The sequence below is a fragment of the Uranotaenia lowii genome, chromosome 3 (assembly GCF_029784155.1).
Source record: "Uranotaenia lowii strain MFRU-FL chromosome 3, ASM2978415v1, whole genome shotgun sequence".
NCBI classification, from domain to species: domain Eukaryota; kingdom Metazoa; phylum Arthropoda; class Insecta; order Diptera; family Culicidae; genus Uranotaenia; species Uranotaenia lowii.
This window is the reverse complement of record NC_073693.1, coordinates 54,694,224-54,708,113: the sequence shown is the minus strand read 5'-3', so window position 1 is coordinate 54,708,113 and position 13,890 is coordinate 54,694,224. Positions and strand designations below refer to the sequence as shown.

General features: G+C 35.7%; 1 protein-coding gene across 1 annotated transcript in view; it reads left to right on the top strand.

Moving 5' to 3' along the window:
- Nucleotides 1-13,890, top strand: part of LOC129751690 (G protein alpha i subunit) — an 89,786-nt gene that overhangs the window by 47,250 nt on the left and 28,646 nt on the right. The window contains exon 2 of the mRNA XM_055747353.1: nt 5,051-5,235. Within this exon, the coding sequence (XP_055603328.1) occupies nt 5,051-5,235 (185 nt within the window). The remainder of the gene's footprint in view (nt 1-5,050; nt 5,236-13,890) is intronic.

Here is a 13,890-nt window from a genome sequence, read left to right as displayed (position 1 = left end):
ATCCCTATCCTAACGATGGAGCGACATCTATGTTTGTAGTTCTAAAGTAAAAAGAAACAAAATTCGATTCAGCAATGCATCCTAATTGAAAATGTGTCGAATATGAATCTTCCTTTTATTTTTATTATCTACATTCTCTTCAGTCAGGCTTTACACTCGGCTGCATGGTAAAAAAATACAACACTTTGGGCAGCCAAAAGCTTCCACATTTCGAGAACCGTGTACTGATTTGCCTCCAGCCAAGGATTTATTCTCGACTGCATGAAAACATTGAATTCCGAAATTCCCAGCTTCCTAGGTCTCGGCACTAGATCCAACAATTCAAAGACCCGTGCTGTGTCTGAGGCATTTCCGGCACCACTAGTCAGAAGTCAAAATTTCATCAAACATTGAAAATACTACAAAGGTAATGAAAAACATTCAAAGAATAACGAAGCAAAGCGCGACCACGGAAATATATTTTCTAAGGAGTAAGCCTGTATAGGACAAAACCTTATCAAATAGTTACAAAAAAAAAGAAAGTGGGAAAAGTAGGGGGCCTAGCAAATTGTATGAAGGTAAAATTTTATTTGTTTTTGTAGAAAAAAATATTTATTGGGTTGCTAGCGAACCAGAAATTTCGGAATACGGGATTGCAGGGGAATACTTTGGAATTTCATCGCGTCACTGGGAAACCAGGAAAATGTTTGAAAATTTTTCACGAAATTTCAAAAATATTTTTAAAATAATTTTTAGATGTAAGAGTAGTTTTCAACTGTAACACTAGGTTTGAGGTCATTTTTGAATTTCTCAAACCATGAGGTCTAAAAACTTTCGTTCTGGTTCAAAAGTCATCCAAGATTTTCTGCCGAATTTTTTAGTAACGTTTATATGAGTAAATCTGAGCGTTTAGGTTTGTATGGGAAAATGTAATATTTTGTATTGAACACTCAACATAATTTTTGTTTTCTCTGTGGAACCGAGCCTGCTTATGGTTTTTGTGCCAATTTATAAATTCTCTGAAGGAAATTTTCTGTACAATCCTATAAGCTCAAATTTACTCATGTAAACGTTACTTAAAAATTCTGCAAAAAATCATGGATGAGTTTTGAACCAAAACGAAGCTTTTAAGATCCCAGGGTTTGAGAAATTCAAAAATGACCTCAAATCGACTCCAGTCTACTGTAACACAACTATCACTCTCCCCAAGTGTGCTACACTTACAATCTTAACTCAAATATTATAAATTTAATATTAAAACTATATTTGGAAAAACTAAACACAAAACGTTTGCTAGCTCAGTGATAGTAAGTTTTGGCAGCGTTAGACGTTTTTTTTAGTGTTGTGTTTTTCGTTCAGATTGGCTTGATGAACGAAGCGTCATATCATATTTTTCATTCGTCCTACGTTGAACTGTTGCTTAAAGTTTCCTGAGCTTAAAAGTATATCTTATGTCAAAATTGTGTCGAAAACAAGCTCCTGTCGAAATCTAAGGTCCTGACAACAAGATAATATATTCAGGTATCAGGTTAAAAGTTAAGCCCTGAATTATTCACGATTTGCTATATTTTCACGAATCTTCATCAAGTTATGTCGTGAGACGGAAAACTATTTAAAATAAAAAAATCTTCTAATCTTTAGTGCAAATGAATTAAGGCATACAAATGTTATTCAGTTTTTTTTTTTTGTATAAAAAAGAAAACATTTTTTTCTAAAACATGTTTTTGGATTTGTTCAAAACATATAAATACACTCATAAAGGGTGCCCCATTATGTTTGAGGACGATTTTGATACAACCATGCTCTTTCCGGATGACGTTTGGACAGCTGTTTTCTGATGGGTGTTGTTGTTTACAGTTTAACTTAAAACTCTGTGTATCGTAAGCTTCTGTTTTCATATTTTGAAAATAAGGAACATTTCCCTAAAAAAAAATCGTGCACAAATGGTGTACTATTTATCCCTAATATTTCGCTGAGTCAGTTGTAGAAAATCGAAGAAGTAGGCATTGGAGCGGTCTGAATTTCGATTCGGAAGTATGGAGAGGAAAGCAGCTTCGTTGGCAAAAAAAACTAGGCGGAAACCGGGTCCGGTGGACAAAACTTTGGACCGAAAAGTCATGCGCGTTAACGCCAGTAAGAAAACAGCCATTCTATCGAAAACTTCGCAAAAGACTGGGAAAGTGAGACCAAAAACATCGCATATCATTCTGTACTGAAGCTAATGAGCAGTCTTGGATCAAAAATAAGATCACTGGCCTACGATTAACCGGAATCTAATTTTTTATTGATTCACTGTCAAGGATTGAAAAACTCATTCAAACGAGCGACGGAGCCTGCATCGCTCCGATTTTTGCTCATGAAAATGCCCTGGAACGCGAATGAGGTGTGAGCAAGAATCTCCTGTTCTCACGAATCAAGCCCGACCAAAGCGAAAACACGACCAAGGCTCCTGATTCCTTTTTGCCTTGTTTCCTTCTCCGCACACAAAATCTAGCATCAACCTGACGATTGCGTAGCAGCGAGCCGATTCATGAAACTTATTACCAACCCGCTCATGAGTCGTGTTAGTAATGGTATTATTCTTTCCCGTGGAAAAATGTTCGTCCCTTTGCAAAGCTTGAGCTTGAACAAACACTAACAGCAACAAAGATGACGCCAAGCCGTTTTGGCCAAAGGAATCGAAAATAAGAAGAACAGTGTGCATACGGCCGGCACATCCAATCCATTTTGATGATGTTATTATTCTTTTCAGGCAAATATGCCGAGCCAAAAGAATTGTTTGCTTCTTGTTAGTGCTGTTATTATTGCTTTCTAAGAAAGAATGTGCGTCAATTTTTGAAGCTACGAGCTTGAAGGAACATCAATAACATCAACAGCAACGGTGTGCACTTGTGTAGGCCAAGCCAATCTTTAAACGATCGGTGCCCGGACGGTTTGTCTCTGAGAAGGACGAGCCGAAAGATTCTTTTTTCTTTTTTTTTTCTTCCTACTTTTTTCTTCTGAACTGGCGTACTTTTTTCCCTAAACAGACAGCAAGCTCGGTATCAAAATTCTCATGAACCAAATTCGAGTCTCTCGTGATCCCGTTTCTCAGACTCGTTCATGAATTTTTTTTAATACGAGCAACATAGAAACCGTCATCGTAGAATCGTTTTTGTTGCTGTTCGTGATTGTATTGAACACAAACGAATAGTGAGCCGGCGGCGAAGCATTTTCGTGTGCGTTTCGAGGAGTGAGCGATTTTTATAGTCCTTGTTCACTGTAGAAGAAGACTATAGAGAACATAAAAGAGGAAAAAAATTGCTCTTAAATTGTGAGAAATATTCTCGGGATACGAAATAGGGGAAGTTTAGGTAGATTGTTTACATAAATGAGAAAGATTAATGGGCTTAATTTGCTTCCTTGATGCACTCCTACGGTTATAGGTGACTTTAGCATTTCTAGTATTATTGATTTTTTCGATTCCTTATACTTGTAACCTTTTTAAGTAATAAATTGTGATCTATCGTGGCGAATGCCTCGGAACGATCGAAAAACAGAGTCGCCGGAATTTTCTTTTTTTCCTGTCTAGTTGTGTGAAATACTTTCAACCAACTATGAGACACCGATCTCAAGGATCCGTGATGATATTTATACAAGAAGCTCTGACCTGGAAGACATTCTTTCAGCATTGGAAACATTTTCTTAGTTGAAGAGGCAAAACCATCGTTTAAATTTTGTGCTGACGTAAGCTTGACGACCAGGGATCGATTGCCACCGCCTCAAACATTTGACTAAGCTGATTTCTAAATCCTACTAAATAAATCTCATAAGTAAAAACAGAAATTCTAATCAAATAGTAATGTAGTTATTTCTGATACTGGATCATAAAACAAGCCTACCATACCAAAAATAGCATCGGCGGCAAGAAAGAACGTGAAATCATATTGGATGCTAGATGAATGAGAAATGTTTTGTTAAGACAAAGTTGTTGTCTTCAAACAGATTTTTTTCTGATGCGCAGGTAATTGTTCGAGAAGACAATTATTCAAATTATATTTTGTGGAAAACTAAATTACTAGAAGCATGTCACTTGAGATTTCCTCTATTTTCCACACCACTAGGTAGTCCTGACAAAGGACATACGACCTCTCGATGTAAAACTTACACCGACTTCCCACAGCAAAACATTCTCTCCTTTCGAAAATCACCCCATCTGAGGCTGGCCAAACGACCTTAACCCCACCATATGTAAATGTAATTGGGATCGGATTTAAATTTCAAATTCCAACCAGGCAGCCAGAGCATCGGTATAGTAATTCAGCTCATCCGAAACGACTACTGATGGATATACGATCTGTTGTTTCAACTCGAGTGCATCGAGTCAAGGAAAAGCAAACAGAAACACCCCATCCTTCGTCTACCTTTTAATTTACTTTGTCTTCGAACCCCCCTCCCCAAAAGAGGGTTTCTAGATAGACTAAATTCGCTGATAGCCATGAACGAACACATCACATCAGCCATTCCAATTAAAAACCACCACCAGACCGACCCCATTATGTATGTATCAATACTGGAAATGATAGACAAGTTCAAGGATTAAACCGAACTGGGCAATTCAATTTACGAAATTGAACTTTAAAATTTTACTTTCGGATTTTGACTTTTAAATAAAAAATACACAAACTTCCTTTAATTTGTAAAATTAAGATCTGTAAAAAATTTTTTTTCTCAAATTTGTTTCAAAATAAAAAAAAGTGCGAATTTGAACCACACATTCTTGGACAAATTTTATTGCACCCGCTCACTCATCCATCGTATTTGGATGTCACCTTTCGGGTGGCTGGTCATTCAATCTAAACAAATGGATTCAACCATCTGTATTTGTTACTCACTTTTAGCGCATACCCCAAGAACCTCAAACAAAAGCATCACGTTGGGGTTCTATCTGGGATTGTGAGGGAGTTTTTTTTTATTATTTTTAAATGTACAACTTTTTTAACAATATTACACATCCTTTGTTGATCTATAACTGCCTCTATCAATCAGTAACTAACTAGAAATGTTTTTCCCCTTTTTCTTCACATTCCAGGTGCCGGTGAATCTGGCAAATCGACAATCGTCAAACAGATGAAAATTATCCACGAAACCGGCTACTCACAGGAAGAATGCGAACAGTATCGGCCAGTAGTTTACAGCAACACAATTCAAAGCCTGATGGCCATCATCCGGGCGATGGGCCAACTCCGGATCGATTTTGCCGATCCCAGCAAGACAGTAAGTCCGCATATTGTTTGATTTTTTTTTTAAATTTTACTTCTGGTTAGAAAACTATGGGTAATGTCCTAGAAAAATGTACTAAATAGAGCAAAACAACTTTGCTGTTGAAAAATTAAAAATGTATATTTTGAGTTATTTAACTTTGTTAGAATTTTTTTTACAAAATGTGACTTAAAAATATTTTTTCATAAATCCTTCTCAACCCGAAGAAAAAGTGACAAAATGATCTATTCAATATGCCAGTTGTTGGAGAATCATATAAACTTCATAACGCCATATTTTGAGAGCAGTGGTTAACTATAAATATTTTTGAAAACAAGTCTTCAGTCTCTGGGTAACATGACATCCCTAACGAAATACTAATGTTTTCATAGCTCGAAAACCGATCAAACGAAAGGAACCATGGAACTTGTCTCGTTAAGATATTTCAAACCGTATATTGCTCATCTGTGTTCATTCGAAAACCAAATTGCCCATCCTTATTTAACCAAATTTGACATGGGAGGGTAAAGGGTGTTAGGTTAACAAAGTGTCGCCGTATTGTTTATAATCATTCATATAAAAAATCTGAACATCCCTCATTTTGGAGGTGTATGTGTGTGTTGAAAGATGATTCTATTTGAATTTTGACATTAGGTCTTTAGTTTTCAAAATGGCGTCCAAGCAAGAGGAGCACGAATCAAAATTTTGTACATGCGTCGTGAATTTCGGGAATTTCGGCACCTCACCGGAAAAATGGTCATGTTTGAAATTTTTTCTCGGAAGATAAAAAATATGTTTTGATATTATTTCTAAATTTCAGAGTAGTTTTTGACAGTCTCGATATAGATTTATCTCCTAATGCTTTTTCTCATTCATTAGTAAACAAACGAAAATTGAATCGCTTTATTAACTTATTGCAAAGCAATATGAGATATGTATCTCATTTTTTCGCTTTCCGCAAGTGTGCTACACTTACAAGCATAACTTAAATGTTATGAATTTAATAATGAAACTATTTTCGAACAAAACTAACTGCAAAATAATATCTTACATTCGAACGATTAAAGTTCAGCGCTATCTTATACATTTTCTCTATTTTCACGAATCTTTAGTTCAAATCGCTAGCGCACTACTGAAGTTTTTCATTGTTTTGTATTTAAAAAAAAACATTTTTTCTAAAACATGTCTTTGGATTTGTACAAAAAAATAAATTTAGAAAATAACCAAATATTTTTCTGCAATCTGATTCAGTTTTGTAAGACAATTTTTTTTCTAGAAGTTATAAAGATTCTAGAAAGTGTTACAGTGGCTGAAAAGTACTACACTATAGTTTCAAGATCAATTTAACCAGACTTATTTTTGCAAAATTGTTGAAACTGTGGAGCAAAACATCGAATAGATGCCAATTTTGTTAGAAAAGTTAAAAAAATCATGAAAACCTGTCAAATTAATACGAAAAGACGCTGAAATATTTGTCATGATTTCTAACCGGTTAACAAGTTTTGGAATACATTTGTTAGAAATTTGAGGCTCTTTACATTGAAATTCAAGAAACGGGGATAATAAATATCGGTAAAATCATCATTCATATCCGGGTGTTCGCTACGAATCCGGTAGGAACGAGACGAGCAGGGGCGCAATGATCGATGTGGTTAGGTTAGACCAAGTGGAGCGTGATCTGGCGAATGTGGGATGTCCGAGAAATTGGAGAACGGTTGCCATGGACTGAGTGAATTTTAGGAATTATGTTTGTCAAGTTATGTCGTAAGGCGGAATGCTACGAAAACAAAATAATTATATCCGGGAAAAACTTTGGAATTTCAAAACGAAAAATCACCAGCAACCCTGGTTCAGGGAACGTATTTCGAAAACTAGGAAGCCGGGATCTGGGAGAAATCGAAATCCGGCAGCCGCAGCGACAAACAGAAGTGTGGCTAGCATTTTTAAGCGAAACTCTAATCTCTCTGTTCGCCAATAAGTTGACAACCGTGCATGAAGCCTTTAACGATCCGGACTATCGACGTATAACAAGCTAGTGACTTCTAATCGCAATGAAAAGCAAAATCTTATGGCAAAAACAAGATTTCGGAATCTGTATACAACATTGTTGACAAAGTTTTATTGCGTGGTAATGGACAACGAAACCTACGCCAAGGCGGACTTCAGACAGCTTCCTGGACAAGAGTATTATACAGCAACCGGAAGAAGAAAGGTGGCAGATATTTTCAAGCATATCAATTTAAATTTGTTGAGCACAATTAAGTATTTTAATGTAGGAGAACATTCTGTAATAAACCTAAAACTAAAAACATCAAAAATTAAACTAATTGTATGGAGAACGAATCTCTGCGATGGAAGACTGCATCGATTTGCCTTTGAAGTTAGAAATAATTTAGTTGGACAACCTTCCGATCGATTCGCCTTCCGCAATCCGATGAAGATCTTTAGTGCTGTGCCAAGGTGGAAGCCGCAAAATCATTTTTAGAACCTTGTTCTGAATCCTCTGGATGGCTTTCTTCCTCGTCGCGCAGCAGCTAGACTAAGGTTGCCAGATTTTTTTTCAGCATCTATACGGGCCGGATAAACCATGGCAATTTTATCAAAAACCTGGAAAATCCAGGTTTTTTTTTCAAAATTGTCGACCAAAAATCCGCGAAATACCCGTCAAATTTGCTTAAAACCCAGGAATTACTCAACAAAAATCAAGAAAAAAAACTTGAAATATTTTTTTTTATCAAAATTTATCAGTTTATTCAATATTGTATTTTTTACATCCAAAAAATCATTCAAGATTACATTTATGAAAATTGATGAGAAAATTTCGATTTGGATGCATATATAAAAAGAATGTGCAACACAATTGTTTTTTTTTTGTTTTTTTTTATCAAAATTTTTCAGTTTATTCAATATTGTATTTTTTACATCCAAAAAATCATTCAAGATTATATTTATGAAAATTGATTTGGATGCATATATAAAAAAAAAAGTGCAACACAATTGTTTTTTTTTTTTTTTTTTTTTTTTGTTTCATTTGACAGATAAAGTGAATAAATCCGGGCTGTTTTGTATGAAACCGGGCAACCGGGACGGACCGGACTTTTCCCAAATGTTGTATTAAATATCCGAGCAAACTTGGATAAAACCGGGTAATCTGGCAACCTTAAGCTAGACCAAATCGGAACTGCATACAAGATCGCTGGTCGTAACACCTGTTTGTAGATAAGCATCTTATTTCTCAGGCACAATTTGGATTGCGAAGACCCCAAAAACTGTAAGCAGCGAGAAGTGGATAAGGTGACTGTACAAAATCTGATGACAAGCGTCAAACGAAGGTCTCGCCAATTTGGACTAGGCCGGCCGGAATCTTAACTGAGTATTTTTACCGTCTTTTATACATATTGAACTTAAAAAAGAAAGCTACTTTAATTTTTCTTATAAACACATAGTCATCTTACACGCAATTTAGTTTGACCACTTTTTGATCCGAACACCCTTTAAATGGGTACGAGAAACGTTTTTATAAATCTTTTTTTCTTATCCTTCATTCAAATGAGGAAGGATAGGTACCTCTTATATTTGGCATGAGAGAGTATTCAAATACGAGAAATATTTCTATGATTATTTGAGACTCCTTCTCTTCTTTCATTGGGAAAATAGGAAGGGAGGAGTGTGGCTTTCATACAATTGTTATATTGCATAACTCGAATACTATTCGAACAAGTGGAGCCAAGTTTGGCATGGAAGAGTTTTTGAGCACGAAAAAGGTTTTTATTGATATTTGGTACCAATCTCTCTTTCCAGTGGAGATATCGACAAAGAAATTTTTTGCACAGCCAGAGAACTTACCTGAATATTATTTTGTTGTATAGCTTAAGAACTTATCAACCAATGGAACCAAATTTGCCATGACAGAGGTTTTTGGGAACCAAATAATGGGTATGATTATTAGAAATGGCTACCTCCTTCAAGTAGTGGGGGATGGGTAGTTAAAAATGGGGTCAAGACTCCCATATAAGTTTTTTTCCCCATTAATCGAGAACTTATTAAGCAAAAGGGACCTTATTTTATAAAAGAAGTTGTTTGCGTACGAAATTTTGGCATAACTCGAGAACTTGTGACATAAATGGAGCCAAATGTGGCATGTGACGTTATTTAGATACTATTGTTGAAATCCGAAGTTTTCGCGCTGGTGCTTGGCAACCTTTACAACCAGCGACGATGAAAAACTCATCAAACACCTCGGAAATCGGCAATCGTTTCGTTTGTTTGGTTCCGACACTTGAAAGGTGTTTGATAGATGTCTGGTCAACAAGAAATCAGCGACAATAAAAATGTATTTATGGTGAAGGGTGATACAGTCAAAATTTGGTCAATATCAACTTGACGTATTTCTTTCAATTTTGCATTTAAAAAACCTGAACACCACTTATTTTTAGGTGTGTGTGTGTGTGTGTGTGTGTGTGTGTGTGTGTGTGTGTGTGTGTGTGTGTGTGTGTGCGACACTCCGCGACACGCGACAATCCGAGATACTCGCACGCAAAGCTGGCAAAATCACTAAAAGTTGCCAAATCAACCGTAACAAATATAATTAAAGTGTTTGGGGAACGTTTGTCGACAGCCAGAAAGTCTGGATCAAGGGGAATCGAAAACCGGAAGCCGCTGAAACGACAAAGAGAGTTGCCGGTAGTTTCAAGCGAAACCCTAACCTCTCCTTCCGAGATGCCGCAAATAAGCTGGGTTTATCGTCTACAACCGTGCAGCATCGAGCCAAAAAACGAGGCGGACTATCGACTTACAAGAAGGTAGTGACTCCAAATCGCGATGATAAAAAACACGACGGCCAAAGCGCGATCCCGGAGGCTGTACATGACGATGCTGACGAAGTTTGACTGCGTGGTAATGGACGACGAAACCTACGTCAAAGCCGACTACAAGCAGCTTCAGGGACAGGAGTTTTATACGGCAAAAGGAAGGGGAAAGGTTCATAGCTTCCGGGACTGTCAACCAAGAAATTTACGTGAAAGAGTGTTTGAATGAACATCTGCTACCTTTCCTGAAGAAACACGGTTGTTCCGGCCGGATTTGGCATCTTGCCATTACGGTAAAAAAGGCCATGGAGTGGTACGCCGCCAACAACGTACAGGTGGTTCCCAAGGACAAGAACCCTCCCAACACGCCAGAGCTCCGCCCAATTGAGAAATACTGGGCTATTGTCAAGCGGAACCTAAAGAAGACCAAAAAACTGCTAAGGACGAGCAGCAGTTCAAGACAAACTGGCTTTCTGCGGCGAAGAAGGTGGTCAAGGTGACTGTACAAAATCTGATGGCAGGGGTTAAGCGTAAGGCAAAAAGCGGAAGCTTAACCCGATCAAGAGGGAAAAACTATATTATATCAAGATGAGATATTTTGATACTAATATTTTCCTATCTAAATGAGTTATTATTCAGTACTCGTAGGATGTTAAAATATCTCAAATTGTATTAAAAAATCTATGTGATCATAGCTAAATTATACCAATTTTAGATATGCTGCTTACAAGATTATATCTCGTTCAGATAGCATAGTTTGATATTGGACAGAACAAAACCTATCAAAATTATAATTTATCAAGATATGAGTGCTTCGAGAAAATTTTCTAGTGGAATGTCAATAAACCACATTATTTGCTAAAACCATGCCCCATTTTTGGTTTCCCAAAACTTGGATTCAATTTTATGAATCTGTTGAGCGAAACTTATAAACGTACGGTTTGGGCCGTTGACTTCGATGTCCGTGTTTCAGAAAAAGTTGTACGTATATCAAAATAAGATATAATCATTTTATTTAAGGACAATCCGAAAAAAAATTTGATCATTGAAAATGAGCTCAACCCCATTCAAGTCTGTCAATCAGAATAAGATATAATTCAGATTGGAGAAACTTAAAATCGAAAATTGGGAGTATTTAATTATAACTTAATCAGATTTAAATATCTTGGTGAGATAAGCTTGAGTTATTATTTTGATATGCTCTCCTGATCGGGTTAACGGAATATTTTTCCTGAATTTTATACTAATTAAACTTGAAAAAGAAATTTAATTTGATTTTTTAAATAAACGATTTCACCGATTTACACGCGTTTTCCCTTGACCAAATTTTGACCGATCACCCTTTAGTAGGTGAGCTTTTCCCACTTTAGAAAAGGGGAAGGGTGACAGTGAAACGTGTACGGAGGGGTTTCGGTGAAACGTACATTTAGGCATAAATAAAACACTCATGATAAAAACAAAAAAAATTTCAGATCTTGAATAACTGGTTTAGAGATAAATTTAAAGTAAATATTTTTAAAGTTGTTGGTTCTGAATCTTGTTGAAATTTGATTTAAAATGATACCCTCAGAGGTTATCACCGTAAATTTTTTATTTTATGAAATTATTTTATCGGCTATATCGGTGAAATTTTATATTCCTTGAGAAAGAATATTTAAGAATTGAAAGAATATAGATGGATAGAAGAAGACGGGCCTACTGAGGAACAAATGATGAAATGTGATGAAAAGAATACACTATTTTTGGAAGTACGCTGTACAGCTAGTTACTTACTTAGATATTTCAGCTGTGACATGGAAACCAATATAGCCAAAACTATTCAATATTTAGACATTTTATGTACCGATTTTGCTTAATTTTTGATGAATGAATGAATGAACGTCCCCTGAACAAAGGATCAAGTTTAATGAAATAGGATCAGGTCTCATTTAACCTTCCTTTGCGGTTAGGGTCTATATGACCTGAACTGTACTTTGTCGAAGCGATATCTCAGGAGCGGTTAAAGCTAGATTCATGGAAATTTCTGACTAATCCTAAAATGAGAAGCTTCAAAATTTATCATTTTTAAATTTTTGGATAGGTTTATAAACTGTACCATTTTGAAATCGTCTAAATGTCTGCTATCACATGTTTCCTAAAAATATAAGTTTTTATTTTTGTGGTCTTCAGAAAACGATCATAAAGCCGAAAAGTCTTTAAAAAATTGATGTTTTGTATCCCAAAACTTATTTAGTTGAATTGAAAAACTTTAGATTGATATGAATCCAGATAGATTGAAAGCTCATATTGAAATCATAAAAGTGCTTGGTTTTACAAACCACAGCTGGTAATTTGAAAAATTCATAGAAAAAAAATCTCTACGATTTACGATATTTTCATGAGGATCAAGCAATTTAGATGAAAATTTTTTCGTTCTGTTCAATTACATTCAATTTCAACCGATAGTGATGAATTAATAATGAAGAGACTGATAGGTGTCGTAAACCTAGGATATTCCGTCACCTTTATTTGCCGTCTTCTTTGATGTCTCGTTGTTCGCACTTTAAAATCCGAATTAAGAATGACCTTTCCGCAAGTTTTTTTTTTTTTTTTTTTCAAGTTTAATGTTTTTTATTTCCAGTATTTTCAGTTTTATCTGCTAATTTTACATGTTAAGTGGTAAGCCAGAAAGGCCCGTCAGCTTTATTTTATCTAATCATACTAAACATCTGTATTAGTTTTATTTTAGGGTGTCCAAACAAATTTGAGATTTCTCTTGCACGAAGAGTATTAGAGTTTCAATTTAATTAATTTGATAACCTACCTAACTAGGGTGATTTGCCAATCGTTGCACAGCTAAGCACATGATTTTGGTGTTTATGCTGTATTTTAGTCATTTCAACCAAATTCACTCGATTTTTTTTGTCGATGCTCTAATACAGGATTGGCCAACAAGATCCAAAAGTTCAAGTGTTTGAATAAAGTCCCATAAAAATTTAAAAAATCATTTAAAACAGCTTGTCTGTGCCCAATAGTTGCACAGGCAAATTTTGTGTCGTGCATAATGTTGTCCGATTTTTTCCAATGGTTGCACATTTTAAAAATCAGCCACCATGAGGTCGAATAGGCTGATATTTGTTACGAAAGCTTATTATGAGAACTTCTAGTTCAAATGCAATCTAATTTTTAGACGGCCCCTTGTGTGGGGGGGGAGCGGGGGGAGGGGGGTGAATGTCTTCCATATAAACCGTCCAATGCACTTTCCAATTCCAATTCGGCCCAAAAAAACAAAAAGCTGCTGGTTTGAGTGTCTGGAATAATATTTATCACACGTGAAGTTTTCTCAGAAACTCAAATCCAGTGTTATTTAACCTAATTTGCCCAGTGTTGAGCCTTTTTCTTTATATGTCCTACCAACATAAAATGTTAAGTTTTTAAAATCCCATAGAATGAACTGAAAGGTATTTAATGCTTAATTTTTAAGTGGCTATTAACAGGTGAAAAGGTTAGAGAACGTGATCTGTTTTGCCCCCTTTTACCCCTATGAAGAATATGCCATTTTATAAAACAAATGTATTAGGACTCACTTGTAAGTCGATCGATTTTTACATAATGAATCTCAATTTAATACTTAAAAATGGACACAATCACGCCCAATGTTCCAGATCGTTTACTGATTTATGCTCATGATATACCATTTTGTACAAGAATTTTTTTTCGAAAAGTTAATTGATTTAAATATCTTTTTCATATAAGTGGGTTTATTTGTAATTAATGTAACTTCTACAGCATTTCATCATTCTTCAGGAAACAATCACATAACATAGAAATGCTTCCCAAGAGTTTTCTGGCTGAAAAACTGTTTTGGATCAAACTAAGTTTC